Here is an 18,625-nt window from a genome sequence, read left to right on the forward strand (position 1 = left end):
AATACTAATGAAAATTATTTCATTTTTTTACTATTTTTGGTAAGAATTTTTTTTTACCTAGCAGAATTTTGTTTATTGTTTCTGAGCCAATTAGAGAGCAGTAGACAAAAAATAAGTAGCATTAACAAATATGTGTGTGACCAAAATCAATTTTAAAGCTACCTTTAGGTAGCCATGGGCCATGGGTCATCTTGGATGTCTATTCATGCCATTAGGCTCCTAAATAAGTAATATCATTCATATCTTGTCATCCATGAATCTTACATTAAACTCACATTGCCTTCTTTATATTTTTATAGGTGTTGATGGTTTTGACTCCTGGAAGTGTTTACCCTAAGGGGGTGAGCTAGTACTAATGTTTGATGGTTATATACAAGCAGATTTTAGCTCAAAATAAAGGGAAAAAAACCTGATAATAATTGGAGCTGTGCAACAATGGAATTGGCTATCTTGAATGGGCAGTGAGTTCCCTAGAGGCTAGATAATCATTTATTAGGGACATTGTAGACAGGATTCTTGATTGGAAAAGAGTTTGGACAAAAGTTTTTTCTGAGAAATTTTCTAGTTCTAAGATTCCTTGGATCTTTAAATTTCTAGCTCTAAAATTCCTTGAATCTTTGAGTTTCTAGCTCTAAGATTACTTGGACCTTTAAGTCCTACGACTCAATGTTTTCCATTCTGGTTGGTTTGCCTAAGTAAATCCACTAGCCAGTTGTTACAGATGTTTGAGAAAAGTTATTTTTCCCCCCCTCTTGTTCAGCTAGGCTAGTATTTAGATCTAGTTCCTCAATAAAGCTGTGGAGTTTATGGTAGTTGCCCACACTTATTTTATCTTTTAATCAGCCTGGGATCCCTGTTTACTTGGGGATACATTAAGCTCTTATCTTTTGTTTTTTCAAATTCGTGCTCCTGGTTGAAGCTCCCATAAAATTGCTATTTCAGGCAAGCCTCTATCTCTTGGGTTATTGTGTTCACTGAGGTGATACAGGTCCCAAATCTAATAAAAGGCCTACTCATTTCCTACAATTCCTGTAGGATTGTTTAAATGGTTTCTGCTCTCCTCCTCCCTTCCTCCCATCTAAGTGATTTTTTTTAAAGAAACCGTTTCCTTAAAGGTTTATAAAACAACAACAACAACACTTTACACATACAGACGTTAACGACAGACCCTTGACACTAACAATGAGAGCAAGATTTTGGCACCATCAATGGTTTGAAAGTGGGGAGAAAGACTGGAGGAAAGGAAGCCAGTTAAGAGTCTGTTACAGGGGTCCAAGTACAAAAATAATGAGCACTTTGTATCAGGATTGTAGAGACAAGAATAGAGAATAAAGGGTAGATATGCATGACATGCCAAAGGAAGAATCCACTGGACTTGGCACCTGATTAGATGAAGGAGATAAAGAAGAGGAGTTCAAGGTGACTGAAGTACCAGGCTTGAGTAACGGAGAAAAGAGTGGTTTCAGTGACAGAAATAGAGGAGGCCTAGAAATGCAGGATGCCCCACAGGAATGACAGTTAAATGTTCTTCAAGAGCAAAGGTTCTTAACTTTTTTGTGGGTCATCCACCCCTTTGGCAGTCTGGTAAATCCTGTTCACTGCTACATATTGGTGCCTACATTCATAAATGAAAGAAATGCTCAACTGCAGCTATAAGTTAATTACAATAAAGATGTATTTTTCCATCCTAGTTTACAGATCTGCTGAAATCCATGGTATGAGGACCTCAGGTTAGCAACCCATGCTCTAGAAGTTATACTCTAAGAAAATATGAATTTTCTTCTGGTTTACAGCACTTAACAAAGGTTAGATAGATCTTCTTTCCACCAATGGAAAACTAAGATGTTTGAGGGTTATAGTGTGTAAGCACTTCCTATCTTTAAATACTCCACTTTGATTGACCAAGTTATGATTGTTCTCAGGACATTTTTTCCCCTGAGATTCTTGGCTTGTTCTGATGGATATAGGTGCTTTATTAAGTTTCCAAAACTTCTTTGTTTATGGAAGAAATGTTAAATATATTTGCCAAGAATTGAATTTGGAAACCTCTAGAATTTTCTTCTTAAGCTATATCTTTCAGTGTTTGCAATAGAACTAGTAAGATGGTCTTCCTTAAAAACTTTTATTGTTCCTCAGTGAAGTACGATAATTAAATGTATTAGTAACATTCAATACTTGTATTTGGTTAGGAACATGTTTTCAGTTTTTGATATTATTAGTTATTGTTGTAAAAGCATTCCTCTTCAGTTTTATCATTCTTTCACAATCTGTAATTTTATCGGGTTATTAGTAAAAATCAGTCAGTCATTAAGCACTTATTAATCACCAATTATGTGCCAGGCAATGTACTAAGCATTGACAATATAAGTACAAAAAAGGCAATCCTTACCCTCAAAAAGCTTACAATAAATCAAGAAGTTTGAGCTTGAAGGTCAGAATGTAAGATTTTTCAGCTGGGCTTCAATTGACAGGTGGTAGATCTCAGCATTGGTCTTTCTTTACTTTTTTTTTTTTAGTTGAATAAAATGTGTCTTTATTTATCTCTCTTTTTTCATGCAGATTCCAACAGTATTATGGCCGAGTACAGCCACATGCAGAACCAGCTGGATTTACAAAATGGTAGCTCAGAAGAAGGTTTTGTGGTGAATTCCCTTGAAAACAATCTCCAAGGCATAATGGATAGTTTAAACCAGAAGAAATACACTTCTAGCCTAAGATTTAAAACTAATGGAGACTACTCTGGCTCCTACTTAACTCTTTCACAACCAATGTCTGTCAAGAGAAGCCCGTCTCCTCTGGGGTCTGGTATCAGAAATGCCTCTTTGGCCAAAATCCAGGGAAGTAAACAGTTCTCTTGTGATGGCACTGACAAAAACATTTCCACCAAACCTCCCACTCCTTTTCTAGGTACTACACCCTCCCTTAGTGGATATCCCCTTGGGATCGCAGACTTTGATCACTGTGCTGGATGGGAGGATGAAAGGTCCTTGAAACTTGCTGATAAACTTCCTTATTCCAAGTACAGCTCAAAGAATAAGTCACATGACAATGTCTACTTTCTTGGGGGGCAAGAAGGCCGAAAGACATCAGGCTCCCTTTTGACCATGTGGAATGGAAACTCCATTAATGATGTTGGACTTTCACCTCTCCGGAAGTCTGGAGCAACAAGCATGCCCTCTAGCCCAAAGCAAGCCAGGAAGATGACCATTCAGGACAGCATGACTCTTCAGCCCAAAATGACAAAATACAAGGAAATAACCGCTGAGAATGTTGGTTTAAGAACCAGGAAATATTCAGGAAGCTCCCTAAGTCAAATGGGGGCATACAGCCGTTCACTGCCCAGGTTGTACAAAGCCACTGAGAACCAGCCGATGCCACTCAGCTTGCCCCCAAGAAACTCTCTAGGTAATTCCAAAAGAAAGAAACTTGGGGAAAAGGATCTACCTCAAAGCATAACAGATGCTGACAACTACCTTAATTTTTCTTCTTTAAGCTCAGGGGCTTTGCCATATAAGAACTTTTCATCAGACAGCAATCCATATGTTAGTTCTACTCTTAGCATTCCTGCAAGCCCCCGAGTGGCTAGGAAAATGCTGTTGACTTCCACCTCATCCTGTGCATCGGATGATTTTGACAGGATGATATTCTCAGGAACAAGCCCTAATAATTCGTTTTCTCCTGGAGAGTTCAATAGAGTATTTGCTGGCAGAAGGGACTTTTCTCGTAGCTCCATGGAGTTTGATGACTCTGACTTGGAGAGCCTCAGACAGACTTCCAGTACTCCCCAGCCAGTCCTTAGAGAAAGGAAAAGCAGCATTAGCTCCATTTCAGGAAGAGAAGATCTGATGGATTATCACCGGAGGCAAAGAGAAGAAAGGCTGAGGGAGCAGGAGATGGAGCGATTGGTAACTTTCCTCTTCTCACTCTTATTCACTGTTTCAGCTACTTACCAAAGAAGCCCTCTGTGCTGTATTGGTGTGGAATAGCCTTGGAGGTGGGGTCAAAAAAATATGCAGAAGTCTAGAATTTTCACCAGCTTTATTTGTGCTTACAACTGCTGTCCTTACTCATTTCCTAGATTTTCCTAGGTTCCCCTAATGTTCCCTATTTCATTAGATTTTTGGCATGACAGGTAATTTGACATAATGGATAAAATGCTGAGACTGGAGTCAGCAAGCACTAGGTTCAAATCATGCCTGCCTCATTTCTTACTGAGAGACCCTAGTCAAGTCATTTAAGTTCTCTGCTCTTTGGTTTCCTCATTGGTAAAATTGAAATGACGAACAATAACAAAACTCAATCAGCTAATCAATAAGCACTTATTAAGCATCTATCATGTGCCAAGCACAATACTAGGAACTAAGGATCCAAAGACAAAGAATGTAATAATCTTTACTTCCAAGGAGCTTATTAGGGGAAACAAAACATACATATATAAATACATACAGAATATATGAAAATAAATACAGTGCCATGTGGGGGAGAAGGACCTGTGTAGAAAAGGCATTTAAGCTGTGTTTTGAAGGAAGAAAAGAATTCTGAGGCAGAGGTGAAGAGGAAGTACATTACAGGCATGGGGAATATCATTGTAAAGGCACAGAAGATGGAGTGCCCTGTATGAAAAATATGGAGAAGGCCAATTTGACTGTTGTTGTTTAGTCATTTGCGGTTGTGTCTGACTCTTTGTGACCCCATTTGGGGGTTTCTTGGCAAAGATACTGGAGTAGTTTGCCATTTCATTCTCCAGCTCATTTTATAGATGAGGAAACTGAGGCAAACACAGTTAAGTGACTTGTTGGAGACACTCAGCTAGTAAGTGTCAGAGGCTGGATTTGAACTCAGGAAGATGAGTCTTCCTGATTCCAGGTCCAGTGCTCTATCCACTGTACCACCTAGCAATACTATATTGTGGAGTGTAGAAAGGAGAGTAATATATTATGAGGATAGAAAGATAGGTTGGGGATGAGTAGAGAAGGGCTTTAAAAACACTAAACAGAAGAGATTATATTTTATTCCAGAAGCAATAAGGAGTCCCTGGAAGTTATTAGGTAGGAGAATAACATGGTTGGATCTGTAATTGAGGAAAATCACCTTGAAAGGTATATGGAAGGAGTCTTGAATGGGGAAAGACTCAGTAGAGAGATGAATTAAGAGGCCATTGCAATAATTGAGTCAAGATGTGATGAGGTTTTACACTTAGGGGGCTTTAGATAGTAATAGTAAGTACCTTACATTAGAGATTTCTCTCAAAGCTCCATGGACTCTGATGAAGCCAATGTGGGCAGCCTTAGCCAGCCCTCATGGACTTCACCAACCTGTCCTTTGAAAAAGGAAACACAGCATTAGTAACATTTCAGCTGTGTGACCCTGGTCAAGTCTCTTAACCCTGTGTGCCTCGGTTCTTCATCTGTAAAGTGAGCTGAAGGAGGAAATGGCAAACCACTCTAGTGTCTCTGCCAAGAAAACCCCAAATGGGGTCACAAAGAGTCAGACATGACTGAAAAATGACTGAATAACAACAAAATAGAATTCAAGGTGGGAGATGGGAGGAGAAAGGAATAGGCATTTATATAGTACCTACTATGTAAGACCACTATGCTAAGAAGAGCTTTACACATATCATCTCATTTGATCCTTACATCGACCCTGTGAGGCAGGTGCTGTTATGATCTCCATTTTACAGATGAGGAAAATGAGGCAAACAAACGTTAAGTGACTTACCTGGGGTCACACAGCTAGTAGGAATCTAAGGCTAGATTTGAACTCAGTTCTATCCTGACTCCAGATCCAACACTCCATCCACTGTGCCTTGTATAAATCGACAGCAGATCTCACCAAGCTCCAGGTTTTATTGTTTTGTTTTGTTTTGTTTTTTTTTTTAACTCTTTCTAGGGTTTCCATTAAGCATTGTCTGAAGGGTACATTACTGTGGTGTAACAATTCCATGGCTTCAATACAGGCATACTGCCATTGATGGTCATTACTTGGTTCCAAGAAAACATAGTGTTCTTGAGCTAGTTGCAGACAGAGGGAGTCAATTTCATAGGAGCTGACCTAAGAGAGCCCTGGCCAGTGGGTGAGAGGGTGTTAGAAGCAGGAAGCAGAAGCTTATTAGGACACTTGTGGGTATAGCGACATTGTCATCATCTTAGGCTTTCATAGATCCATAATTTCACAAGTGTGAGTGCCTCTATCCATATAACTCAAGAAGTTGGGAAAGTTGAGCGTAACTGACCTGTATTGCTACAGCCCTGGGAATGGCTGATACCCTTACAACTTCTTTTGGTGTGTAGGAGAGGCAGGAGATGAGAGAGACATTCTTCTTGGTTGTTGCTTAGGGTTAGAGTAAATCTTCTCTTAGGGAAGGGAAACTCCCTTCACATATGAAAGTGTTCATAAGTGCTGGAAATTATACTGCCTTCTAGATCTGACTCAAAGGAATTTCCTCCTCTTTGATGTAGCCTTCCTCTTACTGCATCCTGAGTATAAGTGTTTTTGAAAGTCTTAGGATTGTGGATTTAGTTTCTCATTTCGTATATGAGAAAACTGCCACTGGTGGGGTTAAATGACTTGCCCAGGATCACATGGCTAATAAGAGCCTGAGGCAGAATCCAAATTCAAGTCTTCCTCACTCAAAGTTCATTATTAGACCAAAATGATTGAAATATTTGCAGGTATAGTATTCTTAATCTGGGGCCCATGAACTTTCTATAAATATATTTTGAAAATTGTATTTCAGTATAATTAGTTTCTTTTGTAATCCTAAATATTTTATTTTATGCATTTAAAAACATTATTTTGTTGTTGTTGTTGTTGTTGTTGGGCAATGGGGGTTAAGTAACTTGCCCAGGGTCACACAGCTAGTAAATGTTCTGTGTCTGAGGCTGGATTTAAACTCCGGTCTTCCTGAAGTCAGGGCCGGTGCTCTATCCACTGCACCACGTAGCTGCCCCATAGAAACATTATTCTGAGGAAATACTTCATAGGCCCTGCCTCCAAAGACATGACACTGAAAAACTTAAGAAACCTTGAACTGGTGGGACCCAAGCTAAATGGTCTTCTGATTAATGTGAATGGTATCAAAATACCCAGACTGCTTAGGCCAAAGAGCTTGGGCCTTTTAAGGTCTCATATTGATTTGACCTAAAGGTAAAGATAAATTGTTTCTGAGACACCTTCTTACCTACCAGGTAAGCTAGGTGGTATAAGATATCGAACACTGGACTTAGAGTTAAAAAGACCTGAACTATTCCTGCCTTACACACTCTGTAACTGGGTGACCCTGGGCAACTTTTCCCAGCCTCAGTTTCCTCATCTGTAAAATGGGAATAATAACATCACCTACCCCTCCCCAAAGGTACCATGAGGATTAAACAAGATAACCTATGAAGTGCCTTGGGAATCTTAAAGCACATTGAAATGCCAGCAATTAATATTTTTATCTTTACTAGTCTAAAACAACTTTCTAGTTATGAATTGCCTGGCCACTTCTCTCCATTTCATACTCACTTCTTTTGGTAAACATATCTGGATTAAGGGCCATGGGATGATAATATCTGTTGGCTTAGCATGATTAACAGAAGACAAACTCTCCAGGGTGTTGAATAAAATTACGCAGATTTGAATAACCACAAATGTAAAAAGATCTATGCAATCATTTATCAGCATACTGAACTCACAAGGCAAGGGCTGTCTTTGCACATTCTAAACAGCACTTGGCTGGCATATTTGCAGGCCTTCAGTAAATACTGAAGCATTTAATCATTAGCGGAGTCGGATTGCCAGCTGTCTCCAGATGACCAGAAACAAAAGCAGAGATTTCATTTCATTTCTTTATTTATTTTTTGGTATTGTTCTGTGGATTGAAGGGAAGGCAAGCTGGAAAACTCCAATCATCTCCATTTTCTTTAACCTTATGTTTTAGACTCTCAGACTCACGTCCTGAAAGTAATCCTATATAGCATGATTTGAAAGGCCAGTATCCTTAATTAATACTTGACAGCAAACTCTGGGCTGCTGATCTGTGATGGCAGTACAATCTGCCGCCTCTTGATGGTGCCACAATTTTACAAATCATCACTTTGAGGGGAGCATGCCCTGAAATCCAGGCACTGCAGATTAGTTGTCCTGCTGAATTCTGGCAAGGGATCTAGAGGGTAACTTTATTAGAACTTGTTGTTTCAATCACAAGAGATATCTTACTTATCTTTTTAAAGGTTAAGTGAGTTAATACAACGAAAAGTGTTTGATGTTTAAGATCCCTTACAAGTATACTTCAGTGCTTCAGGTATCAGTGATTCAGTCAAAATAGGTGCTTACACAGACCTCAGCCTCAATCTTGAAGAGCTGCCATAGCCAGAAAATCCGATACCCTAGGGCAATCTAGCCACGAGTCACTCTGACTTGGAAAACAGAAATACACTATGTCTTAGGGTCCATGAGAGAAGCCTTTCTGGCTTGGCAGGATCTACAAGAGTTGACCTTCGACTGATATAACCTTCAGGATGCCAGGTTAATTTAGGGTAGAATATCTTACTAGTTAAACTGACAAGTAATGAGTGGTATTCAATCTGAAGTTAGAGAACCTGATTTCAAATCCCTTCTCTACCACGTAGTACTAGTCTAATCTTGATTAAGTCACTTAGCCTTTCTTGGCCTCAGTTTCCTGATCTGTAAAATGAGGGCAATTAGTGTCATAAGATCTCTTCTAGCTCTGTGTCCATGAACCCATGAATATGAATACCTTAATAGATAGATAAATAGACAGATAGACCAATAGATAGACCAATAGATGGATAAATGAGATGAAAGCTTATAAGAAAGATGGAAAAAACCACTCTTGCTCTTCATGCTCTTGGTGAATCCCATGTTTTTAAAATTACTTTCCACATAAATGAATATATATTAGGTTATACATATTAGCCAACTGTTTGGCTGACTAACAGACTTACAGATTTAAGTGGCTTTGATGAATGGTTCTCAACTTTTCAGATTTTTTTTTCTTTTCAAGAAAACTTTAAAGGAATCCTCTCTGTAGAGACTATTTTAATCAGACTTGTGGTGATGTTTACTTAAAGAACTTAAAAATAGTCTAGGAACAATGGAGACTGGGAATCTGATGAACTAATAATTGGGTTTAGGAGAGTATTCTCTCTCTGTGAGGCAGTGTTCTCTTGAAGAAATTGACTTTGGAAACTTTCACTCTAATAATGAGTTAGGACCTGGTACAGTGGCATGGAGATTTCAAAAAAAGACAGGATTGACTGGCAACTGAATGTTATAGGATAAGACAAAATACTGAATGTTATGGGACAAGAACGCAGGGAAATAACACCTTTCATTGTGACCTTTCATAGTATAGTTTAAATAAATTCTAGCCACAAGTATTCCACAAATCTTGAGTTATATGCTGAGGCCCTTCTGTGCGGTACCCCGTAAGAGGTGATCCCAGGCACTGAAATACAGAATTTGGTGCGGCTACCAAAGTGAGCTACTTACCAAATATTTGCCCAAGATCTCCTATTACTTGGTCATTTAACTGGATGCTAGGACTTGAGAGTAGTAGTGGTGGCTTGTGGTAGTGGTAGGTATGTAGTTAAAAAAAAAAAAGGATAGAAATATTTGACCACTTCCCCACCCTGCATAGAAGAGGAAGGATCAAATGTGATGGGCACAGAGAAGAGAAACTTCTGAAGTTTACTTGGGTTTTTGTTCTTTTTTGTTTGTTTGTTTGGTTTGGTTTGGTTTTGCTTTTTAAATAAGGAATAGATGATGACCAGATCTGAACTCAGGTATTAATGACTCCAAGCCTGGTTCTCTAATAATACTCTCTAGCTGCCTCTCAAGGGGAGTTTGTACAGAAACATTTCCTTCAAACCAGGGGTACACTTTTCTCTCACCACATGTCCCTGGGGAGAGTGAGCTCAAACTTAGAGTACAAAGGTATTGAGACATGCATGTAGAAAGTGCATGTAGCACCTGGTTACTTGGAAGTCCTTTTTTGTATTTCTTTGTGAAGGCCTCATGAAATTGCCTAAGGGTATAACTCTTGGCTGGACTATGAGAATCATTGTCTTGACAGACTTTATAGCTGATATTCCCTCCTCCATGAGGGATCATACTCTTAGGAGCTACTTCCTCCCTCAGGCCACTATCTTTCTGTATCTTTCTGTGTTCACACTTGTTCTTAGTGTATGTCTATCTCAATTCATTGCCTGTTTAAACGTTCAGTCTCTCTGATAATATTGTCAATGGAAAGAGTGTATCATTCCTTTTGGGCTTGCCCCCTCCAACTCCTATCCTCTGCTGCCCTCTAGTACAAGGTTGGCCTTCTCAAGGCCCTCTTGAGCTTAGAGTCTACTGCTTAACTGGCCTACCACTTAACTGTTCAATTTTGAACTGGCATGCTGTTTTCTAAATAGACTCAGATTATGTCTGATTCAGCCAAACACAGGATATATATGCATGTGTGTATACATATATATTGGCGAGGAAATTGGGCTTAAGTGACTTGCCCAGGGTCACACAGCTAAGTGTCTGAGGCCAGATTTGAGCTGAGGTTCTCCTGACTCCAGGGCCTTTGCAGCGCCACCTAGCTGCCCATATATATATGTAAAATTTATATATTACATATTTATGTAAATATATATTTAGTTTTTATATGGCATCATGTATCTTTAACCAATGATTAAAGCAGTTCATTCCTGTCAAATTTATCATTTGAATTATTGAATTTTTTTCCCATTTTTTATTGATTACTTTAGAATTATGGGCAGTCTATGAGTATATTAATTGAAGTGGGGATAGAAACTCTCCGTCACCCCTGCCTCACACTAAGAGCTGGGTCACAAAGAATCATAGTATATTTTTTTAACAAGAAGAAGGATAACAGAGACCACCTGAGTCCATCCTCTCCTCTTTACAAAATGAAGAAACTGAGGACCAGTCAATATGCGCTGGAGATACAAAGAGGAAAAAAAAGGAAACAGCCTGGCCCTCAAAAAGCTCACATGGTCTGTATCAGGGCTCAGCAGATTGGATTTCAGTAAAGCCAGATGAATTTAAAAGTAAATCACATTGATTGTCTTCAAATGGGCAAACCATGTTTTTTGGTTTTGTTTTTGTTTTCCCATGAAAACAGCCAAGGGGGCAAAGGGGAAAAGACACAAACATTTTAAGTACCTACTGTATGCCAGGCTCTATACTAAGTACTTTACAAATATTACCTCATTTGGTCCTCATAACAACCCTGTGAAGTAGTTGTTTTTATCCTCATTTTAAAATTGAGGAAACTGAGGCAGATAGAGTTTAAGTTACTGGGCAAGGGTCAAACAGTTAATTAAGTGCCTGAAGCTAGATTTGAACCCAGGTCTTCCTTACTCCAGATTTAGTGACCTATCCATTGTGCCAGCTAGCTGGAGGATCAATAGGCTTTAGGGCATTGCTGTCACCTCGCCCAAAATCTGACCATAAAAAAGATTGGGGGTTTCCACCTCAATGATGAAAATACGTTCCATTCTCAAACTTGTGTGAAGGAGTCCTAGGATTCCTTGCCAAGATGGAGTCTCTCCTAAATGAGTAACCTATACTTTTCCTAAAGGAGAAGATTAAGGAGGTGTAGTGAAGATGGAAGGGATCCTTTATGGAATTCCCAAAGCAGGTTTAGGGGATCAGAGCAGCTGGAATTTGGAAGAAGTAATGTTTAGAATAGGTACAGGATCGGGAGGATTGCTTTTTGATTTTGTTTGTTTGTTTTTATCTTTTTTAATAAATTATTTTTATAGGGAAGTGGAGAGGACAAAGAATTGGGGAAATCACTTGTCCCCCCCCCACCCCAGTCCTGACCATTTCATTACTTCTCATGTTCTAAAGCTGGTGACTAAATATTAAGACCTGAATATATTTGCATTTTACAGAAAATGAAATCTAACAAGACTTCTAGGTGCCATGGACATCTGGCATCTGGATTTGTCTAGCAAGAGTTGAGTAACCTGCCCACTGTCACACAGTTAATTAAACTAGTGACCAAGACCAGAACCCAGATAGACATCACGTCCGTTATTCATACCAGTGATTTCTCCATTCGTTCTCATTTCATTCTATCTCAGAATTTTTCTTTCCCCATCAAATTTGGCAGTATTTCAAGGAATTAAAGTGAACAAGCTATTCAGACTTCTTCATTTTTATTTATCCTAGAATCACAAAGCTGAAAGGAAATTTGAGGAGCCAAATCTGGTCTAACCTCCTCATTCAGGGAAGATTGGGACCTAAATTATTCAAGACAAAGTATTGTCTGCATTATTTTTTTAAGGCTGTCCTGGAATGGAGAGTCCATAATTTGCCTTACCAATAACTCACACATACAAGAAGGAGTGCTACACTCATTTAACTCATAATATAGCACCATCCATATTTTAACTGATTTTGTTATATACAGTACTGTCTTTCAGACAAAAAAGAAACAACCCCGCCAAAGCCTCAAACCTGGTTAACTTGGTATAAATAGCAAAACCAAAGGAAGTGGTCCAATGAGAATATGTTTGATTATGGGAGTGTATTTATGGCTCAGGTATTAGTTCTAGATGAAACTGGTCTTCGTTTCTTCTTGCATATGGTTTGTACTCTGGCATCTCTACATCTGCTTCTTCATCACTCTCCTTATGACAACAAAGAACATCTGGAGTGGTTTTTCCTGACTGTCTTAGGTGAGAGTGATGGTTGTGCTCCTGCCATGGCTTTTTGTGTTGGGAATTCCCACTTCTTCCTAAAGAGGAAGAATTTCTTAGTCTTTATAAAATAATATGGCTCTCCTCCTCCTTGAAAATTTGTTTAGTAATGGGGAAACAGGGTTAAGAAGTCTTACATACATTTGATTCTTACTCTCATTTGTGTGTTTGTTTGTTTGTTTAGTGTTTAAAGAAAATTATGAAACTATATTTTTTCATTCGCCATTAAAGGCCTGTTGTAATGCCTCACATGACCTTTAGTTTTTGAAGTCGGTTTCATTAGAATACAAGCTGGAAAGGCTTTGATTATGAGTTAAAAATCAACTATTACCTGAGGGCCAGCCTAGCTAAGTTCAGAGAGACTTAGGGTCAGAAGGTCAGCCATTTCAAATTTGGAAGCTACTATGGCAAGAGATGATGTGATCTTTGTAGCTGATTTGTATTGCCCATACTCAGAAAATCAAACTCAAGAAGCAAGTCCTTTGTTTCCTGGGGATATAAAGCCAAAGCAAAATATCCCTCACCTTTTCACTTTCTACTTTAGAGACAAAATATGGGCAAGGGGAAGCCTGTGAATCAGAGGTAAGCACCTGAGCTTAACCTTTGGAAAAGTAAAACTTTTGAGTAATTAGGAAGGGACCTCAGAGATCATCTAGTCCATGTCTTCATTTTATGGAGGGGGAAATTGAGGCCTCGTGAGTTCCATGCAGTTTTATTTTTAAACAACACCATTGCTGAAATGTCCATAGGAATATGACAGTACACAGTAGCCAATATAGGTAGGGATTGTGGTCTAGGAGATAACTATGAACTAACTTTTAAGAATTAACTTTTTTAAATGGAAGCAAATAACTCACCAGAAAAGAAAATTACACTTAACATTCTTTTTCAGAACAAAGGTAACAGGAATATTTAAAAAAATCAGAGATAGTATCAGAATATGATTGAATTTAACAAAGAACTCCTGCATTAGCGGCAACATCCCCAGTGGGAATGTTTTCTGAAAGGGAGCATAAAAGTGATTTCAGTCATGGTAGAGACATGTACATTCAAGGGAGTTGTTGACACATATAGATGAGTAATAACTGTCAGGGGAAAAACCTCTAGGCTGGAGGATTGATTTATAGGGTGTGAGGAAAAGAGCTTGATGCTTGGTTCATCTAAAGTATGAGGAAGGGCAGGATATGATAGCTCCCTAAAATATGTGAATTATGTATAGAGTAAGGATAAGGAGGACCTGTCTAAAATGATTCCCAGTGAGTCATGAGTAAGAGTGAATGTGAGTAAATATAAGGATTAGGTGTACATGTGTTCTGGGAGGGAAGAGATAGGCATGCCAAACAAGAGATCTGAGCGTGTGTAGCAGGATGGATTTTTCAAGGCAATTTTATTCTAAGGGTCACTTGGCTCATTTGGATTGAATGTTAGACATTGTACTTTCTGATGAATTAATTTGGATAGATAAGATGTTGTTAAGAAGAACATTCATCTCCTCATGCTCCTTGGAAAAACGCTTAGTCGATGGATCGTTATGAAAGCTGATGACAACCCTTCTCCTCCTCATTTTGTCTTTATTCCTCATAAATCAGAAAAAAAATACTCTGAGAATCCCCTGCAAATTTTTGCCTCCAGGGTATAGAGTCTCTCCTTTCTTTACCTTTCCTCTCCAAGAAAAACAAATTAGGTATCTGAGGTTTGCCTGCTGAACAGAAAATGTACAAAGGAAGTCATGTCTTCTGTGACTGGTTGTTTATGAACATTGCGTATATTTTCAGTGTGTTCTGATTATTTGTGGCACTGTGGGTAGGGAGCTGGACTTGAAGACAGGAAGACCTAGGTTCAAATCGTGCCTCAGACACCCTTGGGCAAGTCATATAACCCCTAAGGGAATTATACTCTGGCCTTTAAGGTCCTTTGCAGCTCAAAAATATGTGAAGCCTTTGATTTTTTTTTCTAGTAGGAACAATCATACCAAAAAGAAGCATTTTTTTTTCTTAGAGCTATAGGATTGTGGAGAAGATACAAAGTAAGGGTTTTCCAGTTTTCTTCCAAGGGAGTATGTGTGTGTGTGTGTGTGTGTGTGTGTGTGTTTCAGTCATGTCCAACTTTTGTGACCCCATTTTGGGATTTTCTTGGCAAAGGTACTGGAGTGGTTTATTATTGCCTTCTCCAGCTCATTTTACAGATGAGGCAAATAGGGTTAAGTGACTTGCCCAGGGTCACACAGTTAGTAAATATCTGAAATCAGTTTTGAGCTCTTGAAGATGAGTCTTCCTGATTCCAAGCCCAGTGTTCTATCTACTGTGGCATCTAGCTGCCCATAAAACACATGTTTTTTAAAAGGCAATTTAAAATGCAAGGTGGAGCAGAGGGGAAAAGTTATTTATGTTCACTACTAACCTTCTTGTTCCCTGCACTAGGAAGCATACACAATACACATAAAAATAACATAACTAGTTAGCCATGTCACAAATTTGACCTAAAACTAATATCCTTTCTATAATAAATTTATCCTGAATTAATAATTCTGCCTAAGTATTTAGAAGGGCTTTAGATAGTTGATTATATAGTGTATATTTCTTAAAATATAAGGGATGGGAGAGCAGGGCAGAGAAAAAAGGATAGTGAAAAGAAGCATGTCTCGTCCAGGATCTAGAGGGCTAGAGAAGACCTGAGTTCAAATCCTGCCTCTGACAAATTTTCTATGTGAGTGTGGGCAAGTAGCAACCTTTCAGAACCTCTTCTTCCTCATTTGAAAAATCCAGATAATAATGGTTTAAAGCACTAGTGCCACAAGGTTGTTATGAAACTCAAAATGAGGGCTTTGAAAATGTTAGTTATCATCATTGTTATTAATGTCGTTGTTATGAGAATCTGAGGACTTGAGTACTAGTTCTGCTTCTAAAAGGGCTGGCCTGAGAGGCTTTTGTCTGAGATCTTTATGGACAGACTGGCCCTAAAGGAAATTTTGCCTAATGAACTAGGAGGCTTGGTTAATGAATGCTAAGTACTTAATCTCCTTTTAGGAGCTCCACATTTCTTTAAGGATCGTCTGATTTGATTTTATTTCTTTTCAAGCTAGCCATCTTGTCCTAGTAAGATTTTTCATTCAGAATGCCATATATGTCATCAGGATCCACTGGGAAATGTTTATACAGATCTCCAGTTGGAATGCCCTGTGTGTTACAGGGAACTAAAGGCATTGTCCCCCAGGATATCTTAGCAGCTAACCTGAAGGTTAGATTGTGACTGCCTGTCAACCTCTGACTGCCTGTCCAAAATGGAAGCCATATTAGGACCAGACTTTCCCTCTGAGATGGGGAGCCTGATTTCTTTTTTCTTTTTTCTGCATTGTCTTTGATTGAGGGAGGGCTTTGCAAACACTAAGATAAGTGGTAGTCCTCTAAGAATTTTGTAAAATGATGTCAGTTTGTTAGATTAAATAATTATATATTTAGAGGTGAGTGTAATCTCTGGGCCTACCAGCTATACAAGGCTTGGGCCCTCATGGAAGACTTTGATTTCTTGATTGTTTAGAAACTGTTTTATGTGGACTTTGCCAAGGTACTGAGGAAGAAAAAGAATAAATTAATAAAGCACTATCAAGAGTTGGAACTCTGGATAAATATCTCCAAAACACCGGAGTTGGTTTTCAGAGAAGAGCAAATATTTAACTAGGGGGAGACTGGAGGTTTAGGTTTTTTTGGCACCTAAGCAGCTGAATTCTCACCCAACCTAGTTGATGTTATCGCAGAGAATAAGGGGTAGATAACAGAGGGAATAAACTGTTAATGTGCTAACCTAAGTGCAAAAACTTGTCTCCACTCCACGTGAAGTGTGAAAACACTTCTGTAATTGAATTGGAAGGAGAACTTGGCATTGACTGGCCATGGCCCCAGGGGCCTGTTAGCCTTGGAAGTGGTCAAGAATCAGTTGAGGCAGGAAGCAGCTTTCTGGAAATTTCACTTCTCTAAGAGAGTTGTGGGTGAGGGGAGGTAGGAAGGATTTCTCTCTTCTTTCCCTTATCCTCCTCTCTCCCCTCAACCATGACCCACATTCTGCAGTAGAGCTGCTTGTCCAGTAGTAGACAGGTCATCCAGCATGCAGCAGACACATACAAACACAGGTCATGGCAAGGGGACAGGAACCTTTAAGGATCAGGACCTCTGGCAGCAGAGAAGACCACTGATGATTCTAGAGAGAACTAGCCCTGGTGGTCTAGAGAAGAGCTGTGGAGGGGAGTAGCCCCAGGCAGCTGACCCTAGTAACCTGCTTAGCAGAGATATTGCTTGATTCTCTAACTCCAAATCCAGCCTTCTTTCCACACTACCACTCTGCCTCTTATGACCCTAGAGTTAGGAGGAAGAGTGAATAGAGAGTGGTGGACATAAAGCCAGTAGGAATGGAGGTAAAATCTCGTACACTTACTGGCTGTGTGGCCCTGGGCAAGCCACTTAAATTGTCTCAACAAAGTTTCCTCAGCTATGTGAAGGGTCATATATTCGAAGTGCTTTCCTAATTTTAACATGCTATCTATAAAAATGCTAGCTACTATTATTGTCATTATTATGTCACCCCTAAGCTTTTTCAAGTCTAAGTATGTTCATTTCTTTCAGTCTATCCTAGCATAACCGGGTTTCAGATACCTTTACTCTCCCAGCTGCCTTATTCAGGATTTACTCCAAGTTATCTCTGAAGATGAAGGATATGCTCTGGAGAGAATAAGAACAAAGTATATACTAATATACAGCTTTCCACTCCTTTCTGTGTCTCAGATAATTGAGAGCTAATTTGTGTGGAGACTAGGTATTCAATCCATAGAGGGTAGCTAAGTGGCTCAATGGTTTAAGTGCCAGGTGTGGAGTCAGGAAGACTTATCTTCCTGAGTTAAAATCCAACCTCAAACACTTACTATCTAGGTGACCCTGGGCAAGTCACTTAACCCCATTTGCCTCAGTTTCCTCATCTATAAATGAGCTGGAGAAGGAAATGGCAAGCCACTCTATTATCTTTACCAAGAAAAACACAAACAGGGTCAGGAAACTCTTGATCTAGAAAAGGATTTGCCAAATGTTAGGTTTTTAAAATAGGAGTTAAGGGAAAAGTTATTTGCCCTGATCTGTATTCAAGGTGAGGGGAAGGGAGAGTCAGTCATTATCATAAAGTCATGTGTAGAATGGAAGAGCTCTTAGACATAGCATCATGGGATTATAGATTTGGAGTTGGAAGGAACCTCTATTCCTAGGAACAGCTATTTAGAGCTAGAGAGGACTTTAGATATAATCTAATTTAACCTCTTCATTTTACATTTTGTAGATGTGGAAACTGAGTCCTAGAGAGGTTTAAGTGACTTGGTCAGTTCACACAGATAGTAAGTGGCAGAGCTGGGATTCAATCCTAAGCCCTCTAATTCCATAACCAGAAGTCTTCCTATTACCCCACTCTGCCTCCCAGGTCAACCTGCAGTCTGACTTCCTTCATTTTGCTGTAGCCCATATGGGGTCCAGTGACTTTCCCAGCTAGTAAATGGCAGTGCTGACCCAGGTCGCAAATTACAAGAACGTCATCAATAAGAAATATTTATTGAGCCTCTCCTATGGATAGAAAATTCTATGGTCTGTATATGAACTAATTTTTTTTTTAGACAGACACTTTGTGTTTTCCAGACATGCCTTGGATGAAATATCACATGATGTTGATCTATAAGGTTTTGAGCTTCCTTTATACGTGGTCCTTGCTGATTTGGCTTTTTTCCATTGCCCCATGATGTGAAAGGGATAACTTCCACCTTTGCAAAACTTAAAAACCTTATATAGGTGGGAACTATTTATTATTAGTTAATTATTATCATTTTGTTTTCATCTAGTTCAATGAGATTCAGTTAGACAATATCCTAGGAA

The 18,625-nt window shown here is 39.1% G+C and overlaps 1 protein-coding gene across 1 annotated transcript in view; it reads left to right on the top strand.

Annotated features, from left to right (window-relative positions):
• The first annotated feature begins 2,562 nt into the window (after window positions 1-2,562).
• Window positions 2,563-18,625, top strand: part of PHLDB2 (pleckstrin homology like domain family B member 2) — a 118,498-nt gene continuing 102,435 nt past the window's right edge. The window contains exon 1 of the mRNA XM_021007107.2: window positions 2,563-3,905. Coding sequence (XP_020862766.1) covers window positions 2,574-3,905 — 1,332 coding nt within the window. The 5' untranslated portion in view covers window positions 2,563-2,573. The remainder of the gene's footprint in view (window positions 3,906-18,625) is intronic.

This window comes from Phascolarctos cinereus, unplaced genomic scaffold (genome assembly GCF_003287225.1).
Source record: "Phascolarctos cinereus isolate Bilbo 61053 unplaced genomic scaffold, phaCin_HiC Scaffold_726;HRSCAF=1367, whole genome shotgun sequence".
Lineage (NCBI taxonomy): Eukaryota > Metazoa > Chordata > Mammalia > Diprotodontia > Phascolarctidae > Phascolarctos > Phascolarctos cinereus.